The sequence below is a fragment of the Saimiri boliviensis genome, chromosome 7 (assembly GCF_048565385.1).
Source record: "Saimiri boliviensis isolate mSaiBol1 chromosome 7, mSaiBol1.pri, whole genome shotgun sequence".
Lineage (NCBI taxonomy): Eukaryota > Metazoa > Chordata > Mammalia > Primates > Cebidae > Saimiri > Saimiri boliviensis.
In genome coordinates this window covers 93076017-93093777 of record NC_133455.1, presented here as the reverse complement: position 1 = coordinate 93093777, position 17761 = coordinate 93076017, and the positions used below count along the sequence as shown (strand labels likewise).

At 44.0% G+C, this 17761-nt stretch overlaps 1 protein-coding gene and 1 long non-coding RNA gene across 2 annotated transcripts in view; one reads left to right on the top strand and one right to left on the bottom strand.

Annotated features, from left to right (window-relative positions):
• The window catches only part of LOC141585009 (uncharacterized), a 45613-nt gene extending 28474 nt beyond the window's left edge, over positions 1–17139 (bottom strand). Inside the window, exons 1-2 of the long non-coding RNA XR_012518291.1 lie at positions 15333–17139; positions 1505–1630 (exon numbers count right to left, since the gene is read on the bottom strand). This is a non-coding gene — a long non-coding RNA (uncharacterized LOC141585009). The remainder of the gene's footprint in view (positions 1–1504; positions 1631–15332) is intronic.
• LOC120365069 (translation machinery-associated protein 7-like) lies at positions 10696–10908 on the top strand. Its single transcript, XM_039472414.2, has one exon. The coding sequence runs from the start codon at positions 10696–10698 to the stop codon at positions 10906–10908; it is 213 nt and encodes a 70-aa protein (XP_039328348.1).
• Positions 17140–17761: the final 622 nt, after the last annotated feature.

Genomic DNA, 17761 nt, shown 5'->3' with positions numbered 1-17761 from the left:
AAGACCAGCCGAATGAGAACAAGCAAAGACTGTTTATCCAGAACCTGCTGCAGCAATAGCATCAGCCACAGTCACTTGTGTTTTGGCAAAGACTCAAAAGCAGGCAGAGGGGTGAGAACTTTTTACAGCGGAAAAAGAAGGTGTTAAGTATGGTCTGATAGCTGCCGGCTTTGCCTGTCACGAGCATTTTAGGAGGCTGAGGCATTTTAGGAGGCTGAGGCAGGAGGATTTCTTGACCCCAGGAGACTGAGACCAACCTGGGCAACACAGTGAGATCTTGTCTCTACAAAAAATTAAAAATAAAATTAGCCGGGCATGGTGGCACATGCCTGTAGCCCCAGTGACTTAGGAGTTGAGGTGGGAGGGCTGCTTGAGCCCAGGAGGCTGAGGATGCTGTGAGCTACGATCGTGCCGCTGCAACTCCAGCCAGGGTAACAGAATGAGACCCTGTCTCAAATAACTGCCAGCTTCTCTCATTTCTGTCCCGACTTCCAATTTAGGACCAACAAGAGAAAGCCAAATAAGCACCCCTAACCAATCCCATAGGACACACCACCTCTAGTTAGCTGCCTGCTGCTTCCCCAGGCCACAGCCTCCCTATCAGGGCAGACCTGAAACTTTCTGCTTTTTCCACTATCAAGTTTTCACAGTCCTCTGCTTGACTTTGAGGTTTTACCAAATGCACTTGATGATGGCTCTCTCTCTTGCTATTGTAAGCTATGAATTGATAGCCTTTATTTGTTCTCCTGTATGTGGTCTTTATTTCCATACAATCAAGTCTAAGCTGCCACCTGGACCATCTGAAGCCTCCTAAATGGTCTCACTCTTCAACTCTTCTCCAATAAGTTGATGCCAGTTATTTAACCTCCCTTCCTCCCTTCCCCCTTCCCTTTCTTTCTTTTCTCTTTCTTTTTTGAGATGGAGTTTTGCTTTTGTTGCCCAGGCTGGAATACAATGGTGTGTTCTTGGCTCACCCCAACCTCCGTCTCCCAGGTTCAAACAATTCTCCCGCCTCAGTCTCCCGAGTAGCTGGGACTACAGGCATACACCACCATGCCCAACTAATTTTGTATTTTTAGTAGAGACGGAGTTTCTCCATGTTGGTCAGGCTGGTCTCGAACTCCCAACCTCAGGTGATCCACCCACCTCAGCCTCCCAAAGTGCTGGGATTACAGGCGTGAGCTACCGCCCCCAGCCCCAGTTATCTAAATCTTTCAAAGCACATAAAACAATAGAGTTGATGATGAAAAGCCTTGCATTGTGTTCGTGGCTGCCATGGTCAGTGGCGTCTCCATACTCCTGATCCTGGAGTGTACGCCTGGCTGATTCCCATGGCAAGGTTTTCTCTGGCAGCCTGAACTGTAACACTCCCCCGGCAGTTCATAACCAGCCTCCTCACTTGTCCTGGGGTAACTCTGGGGCATACTCTCGACACTGATTCCCAGAGTTCCATGGCAAGATGAAGCTACAGTTGGTCATGGTGGCAGCTGACTTGATAGCTCACCGTTTTCTCAACTGCCTTTCCCTTCCATCCTTATCTCGCTTCGGCACTCCTCCACCATCGTTTCTTGAGATCGCCTCCCAGTGAATTATTAATACTTGCTTTCAAATCCTTTCTCAGGGTGTGTGTCTGTGGGAACCCAAGAGAATACAGTGCCAGAATTAGAAATAACCCGAATCATGTTATTCAGCTAACAACTACAAGAAGAAAAGGAAACCAAATTGCCACTTCCCGTATAGGTTTTCACTAATATATATATGCTTGGCAAGCATAAAGAAGAGAGAGTACCCAAGTTATTTTAAACAGAAGAAAAAAGAAGAAAAGGGGAAAAATTGTTAATGCCATTTACAATTTCAAAAATGGCTGTATGCGGTTCATGAACAAACATTTTCTTGTATCACTCCATGCAATTATTTAAGGCTTTTGAATTAATACAAAACTAGAGGTAAAAGATTACAATGCAAATGATTAAAGACACAATTAGCAAGAAACGACTGTGATGGAGGAGACCAAAGGCTTCATCTGGAATGGGAGAGAACGTGACAGAAAAATCTATCATTTATGGTTGAGAGCGGAGTATTGTGCCATCAGTAAAATAGTAATATTAGAAACAAAGGGCTTTTTTTTTTTTTTTTTTTTTTTGAGACAGAGTTTGGCTCTTGTTTGTTGCCCAGGGTGGAGCACAATGGCACAATCTCAGGTCACTGCAACCTCTGCCTTTTGGGTTCAAGTGACTCTCCTGCTTCAGCTTCCCTAGTAACTGGGATTACAAATGTGTGCCACCACCCTCATCTAATTTTTGTATATTTTTTAGTAGAGACGGGGTTTCACCATGTTGACCAGGCTGCTGTCAAACTCCTCACCTCAGGTGATCCACCCACCTTGCCTCCCAAAGTGCTGGGATTACAGGCATGAGCCACCACGCCTAGCCAAAGCAAATGTTTTAGTAGAAGTTCTCAAAGGTATCGGGCTCAGAATACAAGACACAATTTCTATTTAAAATTATTAGGCCAGGTGCAGTGGCTCACATCTGTGCTTCTGACACTTTGGGAGGCCAAAGAGCTTGAGATCATGAGTTCGAGACCAGCCTGGGTAGCATGGTAAAACCCTGTCTCTACAAAATATACAAAAATTAGCCGAGGGTGGTGGTATGCACCTGTGGTCCAGCAACTCGGGAGGCTGCAGTGGGAGGATTGCTTCAGCCCAAAAGGCAGAGGTTGCAGTGAGCCAAGATCAAGTCACTGCATGACTGCCTGGGTGACAGAGCAAAACCCTGTCTCAAAAAACAAACTAAAATTATGGGGGCCTCCAATGTACTTTCATTTACAGTTAATATTTATCTAAATTTACTGTATTATAAATTACAACTAAAAACTTTAAAATACTTTTATTTCTTTTATTTTTTATTTATTTTTTTGAGATGGAGTCTGGCTCTGTCACTCAGCCTGGAGTGCAGTGGTACCATCTCAGCTCACTGCAACTTCCACCTCCTGGGTTCAAGTGATCCTCCTGCCTCAGCCTCCCAAGTAGCTGGGATTACAGGTATCCACCAACATATCCTGCTCATTTTTGTATTTTTAGTAGAGATGGGGTGTCACTATGTTGACCAGCCTGATCTCGAACTCCTGACCTCAGGTGATCTGCCTGCCTCGGCCTCCTAAAGTGCTGGGATTACAGGTGTGAGCCATCATGCCTGCCTATTTATTCTGAAACAGAGTCTCTGGCTCTGTCGCCCAGGCTGGACTGCAGTGGTACAATCATGACTCACTGCAATATCCACCTTCTGGGCACAAGGGATCCTCCCACCTCAGCCCCCTGAGCAGTTAGGACTACAAGTTCACGACATCACATCCAGCTAATTATTTTATCTTTTTTTTTTTTTTTTTTTGAGTGGCAGTCTTGCATTGTCACCCAGGCTGCTGCAACTTCCACCTCCCAGATTCTCCTGCCTCAGCCTCCTGAGCGGCTGGGATTAAGGTGCCTGCCACCACGCCCAGCTAATTTTTTGTATTTTTGGTAGAGATAGGGTTTCACTATGTTGGCCAGACTCCTCTTGAACTCCTGGCCTCAAGATCCACCCACCTCAGCCTCCCAAAGTGCTGGAATTACAGGCGTGAGCCACTGCATCAGCCTATTTTATCTTCAGTAGAGACGAGGGCTCACTATGTTGCCCAGGTTGATCTTGAACTCCTGGCCTCAAGAAATCTATGCACCTTGTCCTCCCAATGTGCTGGGATTACAGGTGTGAACCACCACACGCAGCCTAAAATACCTTTAGTTAACCCTAAAAATAGCAATAAAAAAATACAATTATTTACTTATTTATTTATATTTTTTAAAATTTATTTTTGAGACAAAGTCTTACTCTGTAGCCCAGGCTAGGGTGCAGTGGCGTGATCTTGGCTCACAGCAACTTCCCCTGGGTTCAAGCAATTCTCCTGCCTTAGCCTCCTGAGTAGCTGAGATTACAGGTGTCTACCACTGTGCCCAGCTAATTTTTCTGGAATTTGTAGTACAGACTATGTTTCACCATTTTGGCCAGACTGGTCTCAAACTCCTGACCTCAAGTGATCCACCTACATTGGCCTCCAAAAGTGGTGGGATTATAGGCATTAGCCACCTCGCTGGGCCTATTTATTTATTTATTTATTTACTTATTTGAGACAGGGTCCCTCACTCTCTCGCCCAGACTGGAGTGCAGTGGCATGATCTTAGCTCACTGCAACCTCTGCCTCTCAGACTCAAGCGATTCTCCTGCCTGAGCCTTCTGAGTAGCTGGGATTATAGGCTCTCAGTAGCACACCCAGCTAATTTTGGTATTTTTTTAGTAGAGACAGAGTTTCACCATGTTGTCCAGGCTGGTCTCAAACTCCTGACCTCAAATGAACTACCTGCCTCCGCCTCCCAAAGTGCTGGGATTACAGGTGTGAGCCACCATGCCCAGCCTACTTATTTTTAAGACTGGGTTTCACTACCATTGCCCATTGCCAGATATGCCATGCAGTAAGTTCCTCTTCAAAGGTTTAACTTTTAACTTCCTTGTTCTTTGTTCTCAAAATCAATTTCCTTGTCCCTTCTCCTAAGCGACCTACTCTACTGTGACCTGCCCCTACCAGCCAAAATGGCTCTTCCATGACTACCCTTCCCACCTTTGCCATGTCCTCACAAGCCCAAACATGCCTCATACCACTAACTTCCTCTTCAAACTCAACTTCCTGGTCATAAGTTGTAAGGTTATAAATCAACCCAATCCCCCGCCCCCATTACTCATCTCCTTCTCTGCTTTGGCCTTCAAAATTTTCGTTTTATTACCTTATTTTAAACAGTTTAAGTTTTAGCCACTCAAGATCAACATAAATTGTACAGTGCAAACCCAGGTAATTTTAAAAAAAGGCACAAAAACAAAAACTACGTTAAAAATAAAAACTTCTTTTGTCCTTTGTTCAGTGTGTTCTCACAATTTCCAAAAGTATGACTTTTGGAAATTCTGTGTTCTTTGTGTTCTTTTTGACTTTGAGCTCTTGTTTCTTTTCTTTTTTTTTTTTTTTGAGATGGAGTTTTGCTCTTGTTACCCAGGCTGGAGTGCAATGGCGTGATCTCAGCTCACCGCAACCTCCATCTCCTGGGTTCAGGCAATTCTCCTGCCTCAGCCTCCTGAGTAGCGGGGATTACAGGCATGCGCCACCATGCCCAGCTAATTTTTTGTATTTTTAGTAGAGACGGGGTTTCACCGTGTTGACCAGGATGGTCTTGATCTCTTGACCTCATGATCCACCCGCCTCGGCCTCCCAAAGTGCTGGGATTACAGGCTTGAGCCACCACGCCCGGCCCAGAGCTCTTGTTTCTAACAACTTGGGGGATCATCCAGGATTGACATTCTCCTCTGGGGAGAGATCCCCAACCATCTCTCACGAGGAGATGCGTCCCACTGCCTCCTTGCAGTGGCCTCAGGGATGAAGGATCAAGATCTCCCCAGCATGACAAATAAACCCAGACTCTCAACAACTCAGAGAAAAAAGATCTCACATACCGTGGTGACCAAAATACACAGACCAAGGTAAAAAAAAGTCAAGGGGGCAGCAAAGTATTTTGTTGGTGGTTGAGATATCTTAGAGGTTAAAAGTGTGTAAATAAGATGTACAATTGAGTGCGAAGTGAATGTGGTGTCCAGATCTGTGGTTCCATGGTCACCTCATGCAGCTTAAGGCATTTTCCTATAGTGGGGTTTATACCAACCCACCAATACTAAGAGGGACCTAAAATTCCTACAAATAGCAGCCAGAGAAAAAACAAAAACTAAAGAGTGTGAGAAACCTCCAGTAAGGGGGGTTGAGCCTCTAGATAAAGAATAGGCGAAAAATCCCTAAAACGAGGGGTTGAGCCTCTGGAGGGTGCAAAAAATCTCTATTAAGAAAGGGTGAGCCCCAGACACTTTCTCCAAGATGAAAAATACCCCAAATAAGGAAGGGGATAAAAAAGATAAAACTGACAGTAACATTCCCCTGTTGGCCCCTAAGTCTCATGTTAAAATACTGAAAACATAATGAGAGAAGGCCGGGCGCGGTGGCTCAAGCCTGTAATCCCAGCACTTTGGGAGGTCAAGGCAGGTGGATCACAAGGTCAAGAGATTGAGACCATCCTGGTCAACATGGTGAAACCCCGTCTCTACTAAAAATACAAAAAAAAAAAAAAATTAGCTGGGCATGGTGGGGCGTGCCTGTAATCCCAGCTACTCAGGAGGCTGAGGCAGGAGAATTGCCTGAACCCAGGAGGCAGAGGTTGCGGTGAGCCGAGATCATGACATTGCACTCCAGCCTGGGTAACAAGAGCGAAACTCCGTCTCAAAAAAAAAAGAAAAAAGAGAGAATCAAACACAAAGAAAAGCAACAAATGATAAAAGTATTGTTTTATTTAGACTCAGGAATCCATCATCAAACCCTCAGTTTTCTGGCCAAAGTTTCAGTCCAATGAAGATTGGGTATGTCAACTTTTAATTCAATATGTAAATGATGAAAGTCCAGTTTCTCACAAACAGATAAATAAATAAACTATGGTTGGCTGGGTGCGGTGGCTCATGCCTGTAATCTTAGCACTTTGAGAGGCTGAGGTGGGTGGATCACCTGAGGTCAGGAGTTCAAGACCAGCCTGACCAACATCTTGAAACCCCATCTTTGGAAAAAATAAAAAATTTAAAAAAAAAGAAAAGCAAAGCTCAAAAAATATGTGTAAACAATTAAAACAAAACAAAACAAAACAAAAATTTATGTTATTCACATTACATCTGGAGACAACAGATGCTGGAGAGGATGTGGAGAAATAGGAACACTTTTACACTGTTGGTGGGAGTATAAATTAGTTCAACCATTGTGGAAGACAGTGTGGCGATTTCTTAAGGACCTAGAAATAGAAATTCCATTTGACCCAGCAATTCCATTACTGGGTATATATCCAAAGGATTATAAATCATTCTACCATAAGGACACATGCACAAGAATGTTCATAGCAGCACTGTTTACAATAGCAAAGACCTGGAACCAACCCAAATGCCCATCGATGATAGACTGGACAGGGAAAATGTGGTACATATACACCATGGAATATTACGCAGCCATCCAAAACGATGAGTTCGTGTCCTTTGTAGGGACATGGATGAACCTGGAAACCATCATTCTCAGCAAACTGACACAAGAACCGAAAATCAAACACCGCATGTTCTCACTCATAGGCGGGTGTTGAACAATGAGAACACATGGACACAGGGAGGGGAGCACTACACACTGGGGTCTGTTGGGGGGAAATGGGGGAGGGGCGGGGGGGTGGGGAGGTGGGGAGAGATAGCATGGGGAGAAATGCCAGATATAGGTGAAGGGGAGGAAGGCGGCAAATCACACTGCCATGTGTGTACCTATGCAACAATCTTGCATGTTCTTCACATGTACCCCAAAACCTAAAATGCAATTTAAAAAAAACACACAAAACAAAAAATTACGTTATTCACATTTTAACAAAGAAAACCTCAAAAAATAAGAGTCCCAGATACTACCCTCCATTATCCAAAGTTCCACACATTTTTTTTTTTTTTTCTTAAAGATGGAGTTTCACCATGTTGGTCAGGCTGGTCTTGAACTCCTGACCTCAGGTGATCCCCCCGCCTTGGCCTCCAAAGTGCTTGGATTACAGGTGTGAGCCACCACGCCCGGGTTACACACTTCTAAACAATCCCTCCAAAGGGCCAAAACTTATAAACTATTTAAGTCTTCACATGTTAAGCCATATAAGGGACATAGGCAGGTGAGACAAGGAACCTGGGAACAGGAAGAGAAGGAAGACAAAATAAATGTTTCAAATTTTTTTTTAACTTTTTTTTTTTTTTAAGACGGGATTTCACCATGTTGGTCAGGCTGGTCTTGAACTGCCTACCTCAGGTGACCCACCTGCCTTGGCCTCCAAAGTGCTTGGATTACAGGCCTGAGCCACCATGCCCGGCCCTTTTTTTTTTTTTTTTTTTTTCCTTAAAGATGGGGTTTCACCATGATGGCCAGGCTGGTTTTGAACTCCTGACCTCAGGTGATCCACCCACCTTGGCCTCCCAAACTGCTAGAATTATAGGCGTGAGCCACCACACCTGGCCAATGTTTCAAATATTTTAAAAAAAAAAAAGTCCCCCCAAAAAAAGTCTTTTTCTTTTTTTCTTTTTTTTGAGACGGAGTTTCACTCTTGTTACCCAGGCTGGAGCGCAATGGCATGATCTCGGCTCACCACAACCTCCGCCTCCTGGGTTCAGGCAATTCTCCTGCCTCTGCCTCCTGAGTAGCTGGGATTACAGGCACACGCCACCATGCCCAGCTAATTTTTTTTTTTGTATTTTTAGTAGAGACAGGGTTTCACCATGTTGACCAGGATGGTCTCGATCTCTTGACCTCGTGATCCACCCGCCTCAGCCTCCCAAAGTGCTGGGATTACAGGCTTGAGCCACCGCGCCCAGCTAAAAAAAAGTCATTTTAAGAAGAAATGTCCCAAACAAAAAAAAAGTCACTCTACTTATGACTTTTTTAAAAAAAAAAAAAATTAAAAGGAGCTCTGCTCTTTTTATCTGGATTCCCACCAAGAGCCCTTAATAAATTGAAAGATGAAACCTAAACATAAAGTTACAATCTTTTTAATACATTTAAAAACAACTCATTCCTATGTTTGTTCTCTTCTACCTAATGTCCCCTGCTCCTCAAACTTTCTGTCTAAAAAAAAAAAAAAAAAATCAGGCCAGGCGCGGTGCCTCAAGCCTGTAATCCCAGCACTTTGGGAGGCTGAGGCAGGTGGATCATGAGGTCAAGAGATCAAGACCATCCTGGTCGACATGGTGAAATCCCATCTCTACTAAAAATACAAAAACATTAGCTGGGCATGGTGGCGTGTGCCTGTAGTCCCAGCTACTCAGGAGGCTGAGACAGGAGAAGTGCCTGAACCCAGGAGGCGGAGGTTGCAGTGAGCCGAGATCGCACCATTGCACTCCAGCCTGGGTAACAAGAGTGAAACGCTGTCTCAAAAAAAAAAAAAAAAATATTGAAAGATACAAAAGTCAAATACAAAAATCAATTAACTCATATTAAACTTCTACTAATCCCTAAGACAAAAACTAACCTATTTAAAAGGAGCTTAATGTTAAAATTAAGTATAGGCCTACATGTGGACCCAAGAAGATTCCTCACCTGATTAAATTTACTTACCACCACAAAAGAAAAATATATCCACCCTGATATATAGTAAAAAAAAAGAAAAAAGACTTCAAGTTCCTCTAATACATACAAAGTTAAAAACCCCTAACAACAACAACAAAAAAAAACCCAATTCCCCTAAAAGACAAAAAGCCTGTGATTAAAAGTCTCTGCAAGACAGGCTCCTTAAACCCTGTATGTCCCCTTATAATATCCCCATATTACCTACTAAAAAATCAAACAAAACATACCAATTAATACAAAATCTTTAGACTATTAACCAAATAGTTCAAACTACCCACCTTGTCATTCCTAACCCTTACACCATTCTCAACAATATTCCATATAATCATCAAGAATTTACAGTTATAAATTTAAAAAACGCTTTCTAGACGTGTCCCTTAACTAAGGACAGCCAAGACATATTTACTTTCAAATAAAAGATCCTCATTCTAAACAAAAACAATACTGATAAACAGTCTTGCCCCAAAGGTTCACAAATTCACCTAACCTCTTTAGCCAAATCCTAACAAGTCCTAAAAATTTTTTTTTTTTTTTTTTTTTGAGACGGAGTTTCGCTCTTGTTACCCAGGCTTGAGGGCAATGGCGCGATCTCGGCTCACCGCAACCTCCGCCTCCTGGGTTCAGGCAATTCTCCTGCCTCAGCTTCCTGAGTAGCTCGGATTACAGGCACGCGCCACCATGCCCAGCTAATTTTTTGTATTTTTAGTAGAGACGGGGTTTCACCATGTTGACCAGGATGGTCTCGATCTCTCGACCTCGTGATCCACCCGCCTCGGCCTCCCAAAGTGCTGGGATTACAGGCTTGAGCCACCGCGCCCGGCCCTAAAAAAATTTTTTATCCCAAAACATATATGTTTACTCCAATATATAAATAACTTACTGATATGTAATGAAACTACAAAACAAGCAACAAGGCCGGGAGCAGTGGCTCACGCTTGTAATCCCAGCACTTTGGGAGGCCAAGGTGGGTGGATCACGAGGTCAGGAGTTCGAGACCAGACTGACCAATAGGGTGACACCCCATCTCTACTAAAAAATATACAAAAATTAGCTGGGCATGGCGGTGCACACCTGTAATCCCAGCTACTCAGGAGGCTAAGGCAGAATCTTGAGCCCAGGAGGTGGAGGTTGCAGTGAGCCGAGATCCCGCCGCTGCACTCCAGCATGGGCGATAGAGTGAGACTCTGGTCTCAAAAAAAAAAAACAACCACCAACAGACTTTTCCATCTACCTCCTTAACTTTTTTTTTTTTTTTTTTTAAGATGGAGTTTCGGCATGTTGGACAGGCTAGTTTGGAACTCCTGACCTCAAGTGATCCACCCGCCTCAGCCTCCCAAAATGCTGGGATTACAAGCGTGAGCCACCGCACCCAGCAACCACCTACTTAACTTTCTACAACTATATATATTTATATATATATATATATTACAAGGGTCTGGGAAAGGGGCGGCAGACGCCATGACCAGCCAGGAAGGTGGCAAGAAAAACCCCCTGAAACAGCCCAAGAAGCAGGCCAAGGAGATGGACGAGGAAGATAAGGCTTTCAAGCAGAAACAAAAAGAAGAGCAGAAGAAACTCGAAAGGCTAAAAGCAAAGGCCTCGGGGAAGGGGCCCCTGGCCACAGGTAGAATTAAGAAATCTGGCAAAAAGTTAGCTGTTCCTTGTCCCTGAGGAGATGGTGACCCTTTATTTCATCCGTATTTAAACATCTGTATTCCCTGCCATAGCATCTTTTGCCACCTATAGCTGGAATTAAGTGTTGTCTTGGAGCTGTTGTACATTTACGAATAAACTTTTGTATTAAAAAAAAAAATTACAAGTTTCAAAAAACCTCCAACGTATAAAATATAAAATACTTAAAACACTTAATAAATTAAAACAAACAAAAGATAAAGCCTAAACGGGTCAAAAAAAAATGTGTCCTCATCCTTGCTGAAAATTAAAAACTCAAAAAAATTTTAAGATTAATTAGAAAGGCCAATTATAGATTAACTCAAATGCCGCAAAACAAAACCTTTATACCTAAAATTTATCCCAGAGAAAACCTGACACTCTCCTGTAGACTTCTAAAGAAATTCATCAAGTTGAAGAGTTAAAACACTTACCCATCACTGCCCCTGTCTTACCCTTGCCTTCCCTAAAAAAACCATTTCACCTTTTCATTAACAAAAACAAGAGGGTAGCGTTAGGGGTACTTACTCAAAAACAAGGGGCCCGCTTACAACCTGTAGTCTTTCTATCAAAAGTTTTAGACCAAGTATCCTGTAAGTGACCTAAATATATTCAATCTATCGAGGCTACTGCCTTGTTAACTAAAAAACAAACCAAAAACTAACTTTTGAAAAAACCGTAGTGATAAACACACCCCACCAAATTAAAACAATGGCAAATCAAACACAAAGTCTGTTATAATTAAAATTCAGTTATACTTTTATCCCTAGTAATACTACTCCCAAGAAAACCATAACAAAAACACTACAGAGTCTTACTGCTACTTTATCCAATAAGTTAACTAAAAATTTAAAAATAAACATTCCCTTTACTAATTTAATTTTAAAAATAAAAAAACTTATGTCGGCCGGGCGCGGTGGCTCACGCCTGTAATCCCAGCACTTTGGGAGGCCGAGGCGGGTGGATCACGAGGTCAAGAGATCGAGACCATCCTGGTCAACATGGTGAAACCCCGTCTCTACTAAAAATACAAAAATTAGCTGGGCATGGTGGCGCCTGCCTGCAATCCCAGCTTGGGAGGCTGAGGCAGGAGAATTGCCTGAACCCAGGAGGCGGAGGTTGCGGTGAGCCGAGATCACGCCATTGCACTCCAGCCTGGGTAACAAGAGTGAAACTCCGTCTCAAAAAAAAAAAAAAAAAAAAAAAAAAAAAAAAAAAACTTATGTCCTCAGTCCTCACTTTTTTTGCCATTATAATATACTTATTTTTATAAAATGTTCTATCATACCTTGTGTCGAAAAATTCATACGAACTTATTAAAACAACTCACCAAACCTTCTTCAATTTTCCTGCGCCTTATTCAAGTAAGTTCCTATTTTTAAAAAACAATTTTTTAAATTTTTTTAAATTATAAAAATCAAAGAGTTGTCAGATACCATGATGCAGTAAATTCCTCTTCAAAACTTTGAACTTCCTTGTTCTTTGTTCTCAAAATCAACTTCCTTGTCCCTTCTAAGCGACCTGCTCTACTGTAAAGTGCCCCTACCAGCCAAAACGGCTCTTCCGTGACCACCCTCCCCACCTTGGCGATGTCGTCACAGGCCCAAACGTGTCTCGTACCGCTAAGTTCCTCTTCAAACTCAACTTCCTGGTCGTAAGTCGTAAGGTCCAGGCGTCCCCAAACTTCTTACACAGGGGGCCAGTTCACTGTCCCTCAGACCGTTGGAGGGCCGCCACATCCTGTGCTCCTCTCACTGACCACCAGTGAAAGAGGTGCCCCTTCCTGAAGTGCGGTGGGGGGCCGGACAAATGGCCTCAGGGGGCCGCAGTTTGGGGACGCCTGGATCAACCCAAACCCCGCCCCCACTTTACGCATCCCATTCTCCGCTTTAGCCTTCAAAGCTCTCGTTTTATTACCTTATTTTTAAAAGTTATGATGTTTTAGCCACTGAAGATCCGTTTAAATTATGCAGTCCAGGTGGGGCACGGTGGCTGACGCCTGTCATCCCAGCGCTTTGGGAGGCGGAGGCGGGCGGATCAAAGTCAGGCGCTGGAGACCAGCAGGCTGAAACCCCGTCTCTACTAAAAATAAAAATCAGCTGAGCGTGGTGGTGCGTGCCTGTAATCCCACCTACTCAGGAAGCTGAGATAGCAGAATCACTTGAACCTGGGAGGTGGAGGTTGCAGTGGGTCGAGATCGCATCACTGCACTCCAGCCTGGGTGAGAGGGCGAAACTCCGTCTCAAAAAAAATTATACAGTCCAACCCCAGCCAATAAAAAAATATATATATATGGTCAGATGCGGTGGTTCACGCCTGTAATCCCAGCACTTTGCCAGGCCGAGGCAGATCACGAGGTCAAGAGAGACCATCCTGGCCAGCATGGTGAAACGCCGTCTCCACCAAAAATACAAAAATTAGCTGGGCGTTGTGGCGTGCGCCTGTAATCCCAGCTACTTGGGAGGCTGAGACAGGAGAATTGCTTGAATCCAGGAGGCGGAGGTTGGGGTGAGCCTAGATCACGCCACTGCACTCCAGCCTGGAGCCTGGCAACAGAGCAAGACTCTCTCAAAAAATAAAAAAATAAAAATAAAAAACGTTAAAAATAACTCCTTTGTTCAGTGTGCTCTCACAATGACTAAAAGTGCGAGCCACATCCTTCTACAAAAATAAATTTGCCTTGCTGAAAAACCTTACGTCTAAGTGCTCGTTTTCTTTACAACTCCAAACTCGTGTTTCTAACACAGTCACCCAGGCTGGAGTGCAATGGTGCAAACCTCTGCCTCCCAGGTTCAAGCAATTCTCTTGCCTCAGCCAAGTGCTGAGATTACAGGTGTGAGCCACTGCGACTGGCTCGAACTCTTGAGCTCAAGCAATCTGCTCATTTCGCTCTCTCAAAGGGCTGCGATTGTGCCACTGCGACAGAGCAAGGCTCTGTCTCAAAAATAATAATAAAAAGATAAAAAGCTACGTAACTTCCTCACAATTTGCACACAAGGAAATTCCTTGTGGACAAAGGACAGACAGAACTCAGTCATCCCTCTGAGGCTCACCTGAGACAAATTCATGTCTGATTGCTTCCCCTGCCCTATTGTTTATGTAAAAATGTAGATTCACTGAGCCAGCCTAAATTGTGTATTCAGTGGAGGAAGATGAAGGGTTCAAAAGAATGCAACTCTTTGTCTCTTACCTATGTGGGACCTGGAAGTCCTTGCCTCAAGTTTTCCCGCCTTACCAGAACAAGTCAATGCACATCTTACACATACCAATGTCTCACGTCTCCCTAAAATGTGTAAAATCCATCTGTACCCTGACCACCTTGGGCACATGTCATTAGGACCTCCTGAAGCTATGTCAGAAGCACATCCTTAACCCTGGCAAAATAAACTAAGTTGACTGAGACCTGTCTCAGATACTTTCTAGTTTACAATAGCAAAGCCCTGTCTTTTAATATAAGCATCTAAACAAAAGCAAAAAGAAAAAATGAGGGAAGAGAGTATTCGCTTCCTTTTTTAAAAAGCATTTTAGAGGCCGGGTGCGGTGGCTCAAGCCTGTAATCCCAGCACTTTGGGAGGCCGAGGCGGGTGGATCATGAGGTCGAGAGATCGAGACCATCCTGGTCAACATAGTGAAACCCCGTCTCTACTAAAAATACAAAAAAAACTAGCTGGGCGTGGTGGCACATGCCTGTAATCCCAGCTACTTAGGAGGCTGAGGCAGGAGAATTGCCTGAGCCCAGGAGGCGGAGGTTGCGGTGAGCCGAGATCGCGCCATTGCACTCCAGCCTGGGTAACAAGAGTCTCAAAAAAAAAAAAAAAGCATTTTAGAGAATTTGTCATTGTAAATTCCTTCTGCCCCTGTGAGATACATATAAATCTTTCTTTCTTTTTTTTCCCTAAGATGGGGTTTCACCATATTGGTCAGGCAGGTCTCGAACTCCTGACCTCGAGTGATCCACCCGCCTCAGCCTCCCAAAGTGCTGGGATTATAGGCATGAGCCACCGCGCCCGGTACATATAAGTCTTTCTAAAGGCCTCTTGTAAATTTTTATAACCCAGGAATGTCTTTCTCAAGGACTTGAGATCTCTGAAATGTAAGCATCAAAAATGATAGTGCCCCTATCTACCAGTCGTAGTGAGATGGAAGGCCTGTGTGAAAGGCCTGTTAAGAAAATTTCCTGAGGGCCTAATTTCCGGAGTGTCTGAATTAGCTGCCTCTGCTACCTTGTCTGCTTTTGTGCTTCTGCTCACCTGCTTCCTGTTTACTAGCCAGAAAGCCCCCTGCAAAACTGTCACGTTGCCTAAAACCTTGAGTTACTTCCCCTGCCCCTAACCCATAAAAGCTGTGTACTGACCCAGGCCGGGTTCCAGACTTTTGGGTACGAACCCATCTGGGCCCGCCGTGTGTAATAATAAACTGCATACCTGAGTTTGGGTTTCTTGTCAGGTGAAATTCCTCGGTAACAATAGGACTCCGCTGACTGGAGGAACACCAGGGTTCTTGGTCCTCCTGCTGGTTTAGATAAAACAACATGGACACACGTGGAGTCGTTTTAAGGAGCCTAGAGTTTAATAGGCAAGAAGGGGCAAGAAGGAAGGGAGAAGGAAGAAACTCCCCTGTACAGAGACAGAGGGAAGGGAGCTCGAAAGCCCAGAGAGGGAACCAGAGATACCAGCTAGATACATACACAGTGGCTGGAGGAGGCGGTGCCTGATTTGCATAGGGCTCAGGGGATTTGTTTAACTACGCATGTCATTCGCGGAGCCTGAGAAAAATTGACTCTCCCAGCCTAATCTTTTAATATGCAAATACAGGGGCGGGGGCGGGGGCTCACGCCTGTAATCCCAGCACTTTGGGAGGCCAAAGCGGGCGGATCACGAGGGCAACAGATGGAGACCATCCTGGCCAACATGGTGAAACCCCGTCTCTACTAAAAATACAAAAATTAGCTGGGTATGATGGCCTGCACATGTGGTCTCAGCTACTAGGGAGGCTGAGGCGGGAGAATCACTTGAACCCAGGAGGTGGAGGTTGCAGTGAGCCGAGATTGCACCAGTGCACTGCAGCCTGGCGACAGAGCAAGATTCTGTCTCAAAAAAAAAAAAAAAAAAAAAAAAAAAAGCAAATACAGGGCACCTTGATGTTCTACAAACGTGGGGATACATGGGGGTGGCCAGTTTTATTTTCTGGTCTTTCAAATTTGACAGTTAACACTGACAAGTGTCGTTTCACTCTTACTAACAATTATCTAAATTATAAAAAACTTTTTTTCTCTTGGAGACAGCATGTCACTATGTCATCCAGGCTGGAGGGCAGTGGTGCCCTCACAGCTCACTGCAGCCTCCATCTCCTGGGCTCAAGTGATCCTCCCACCTCAGCCTCCCAAGTCACTGAGACTACAAGCACTTGGGCACCACTGGGTTTGTTTTTGCTTTTGTTGTTGTTATTGTTTTGTTTGGTCTTAAATTTCTGGGCTCAAGCAACCTTCCCACCTCAGCCTCCAAAAGTGCTAGGATTACAGGTGTGAGCCGCTGAGCCCAGCCAAAAAACCTTTTTTCACAGCTTTATGAGATATTATTCACAATCATTCAATTCATCCATTTAACACATACAATCCAATTGTTTTTAGTGTATTCATAGAATTGTGCATCCATCATCACAGTCAATTTTAGAATATTTTTATCATTTCCAAAAGAAACCACATACTATTTGACTGTCACCCCCAATCCTTCCACCAACCCTCCCTGCCCTAAGCGCTAGGAAACCGCAAATCTGCTTTCTGTGTCTATAGATTCGCCTATTCTGGGCATTTCATATAAATGGAATCAGACAATATGTAACACTTTATGACTGTTTTTTCATTTACCATTATTAATGTCTTCAAGGTTCACCCAGGTTGTATAAGTACTTCTTTTCCTTGTTGAATGATATTCTGGTGTATAAATATTCTAATATTCTGCCTTTTGTTTATTTGCTCACCAGATGCTGGGCATGGGCATTGTTCCTCATGTTCTTTATAGGTCCAGGCCCAGTCCCCTACGTGAGATTGCCTTCGGTTCATTTTTTTTTTTTTTTTTTGAGACGGAGTTTCGCTCTTGTTACCCAGGCTGGAGTGCAATGGCGCGATCTCGGCTCACCGCAACCTCCGCCTCCTGTGTTCAGGCAATTCTCCTGCCTCAGCCTCCTGAGTAGCTGGGATTACAGGCACGTGCCACCATGCCCAGCTAATTTTTTGTATTTTTAGTAGAGACGGGGTCTTTCACCATGTTGACCAGTGTCTTTCACCATGTTGACCAGGATGGTCTCGATCTCTTGACCTTGTGATCTACCCGCCTCGGCCTCCCAAAGTGCTGGGATTACAGGCTTGAGCCACCGTGCCCGGCTGCCTTCAGTTCATTTTTAAACAATTTTATTTACTATATATATGTATGTTTGTTTGTTTTTGTTTTTTGTCTTTTGATATGGAGCTTATACTTTTTATTTATTTATTTGAGAAACAGTCTCACTCTGTTGCCCAGGCTGGAGTGCAATAATGCGATCTCAGCTCACTGCAACCTCCACCTCCCAAGTTCAAGCAATTCTCCTGCCTCAGCCTCTCGAGTAGCTGGGACTACAGATGCATGGCATCACACCCAGCTAATTATTGTATTTTTAGTGAGACAAGGATTTCACCATGTTTGTCAGTCTGGTCTCGAAATCCTGACATCAGGTAATCCACCCACCTCGGCCTCCCAAAGTGTTGGGATTAGAGGCGTGAGCCACCACACTGGGCTTATTTATTATTTTTATTTATTTATTTTTTGAGCCAGAGTCTCACTCTGTTGCTCAGGCTGGAGTGCAGTGGTATGATCTC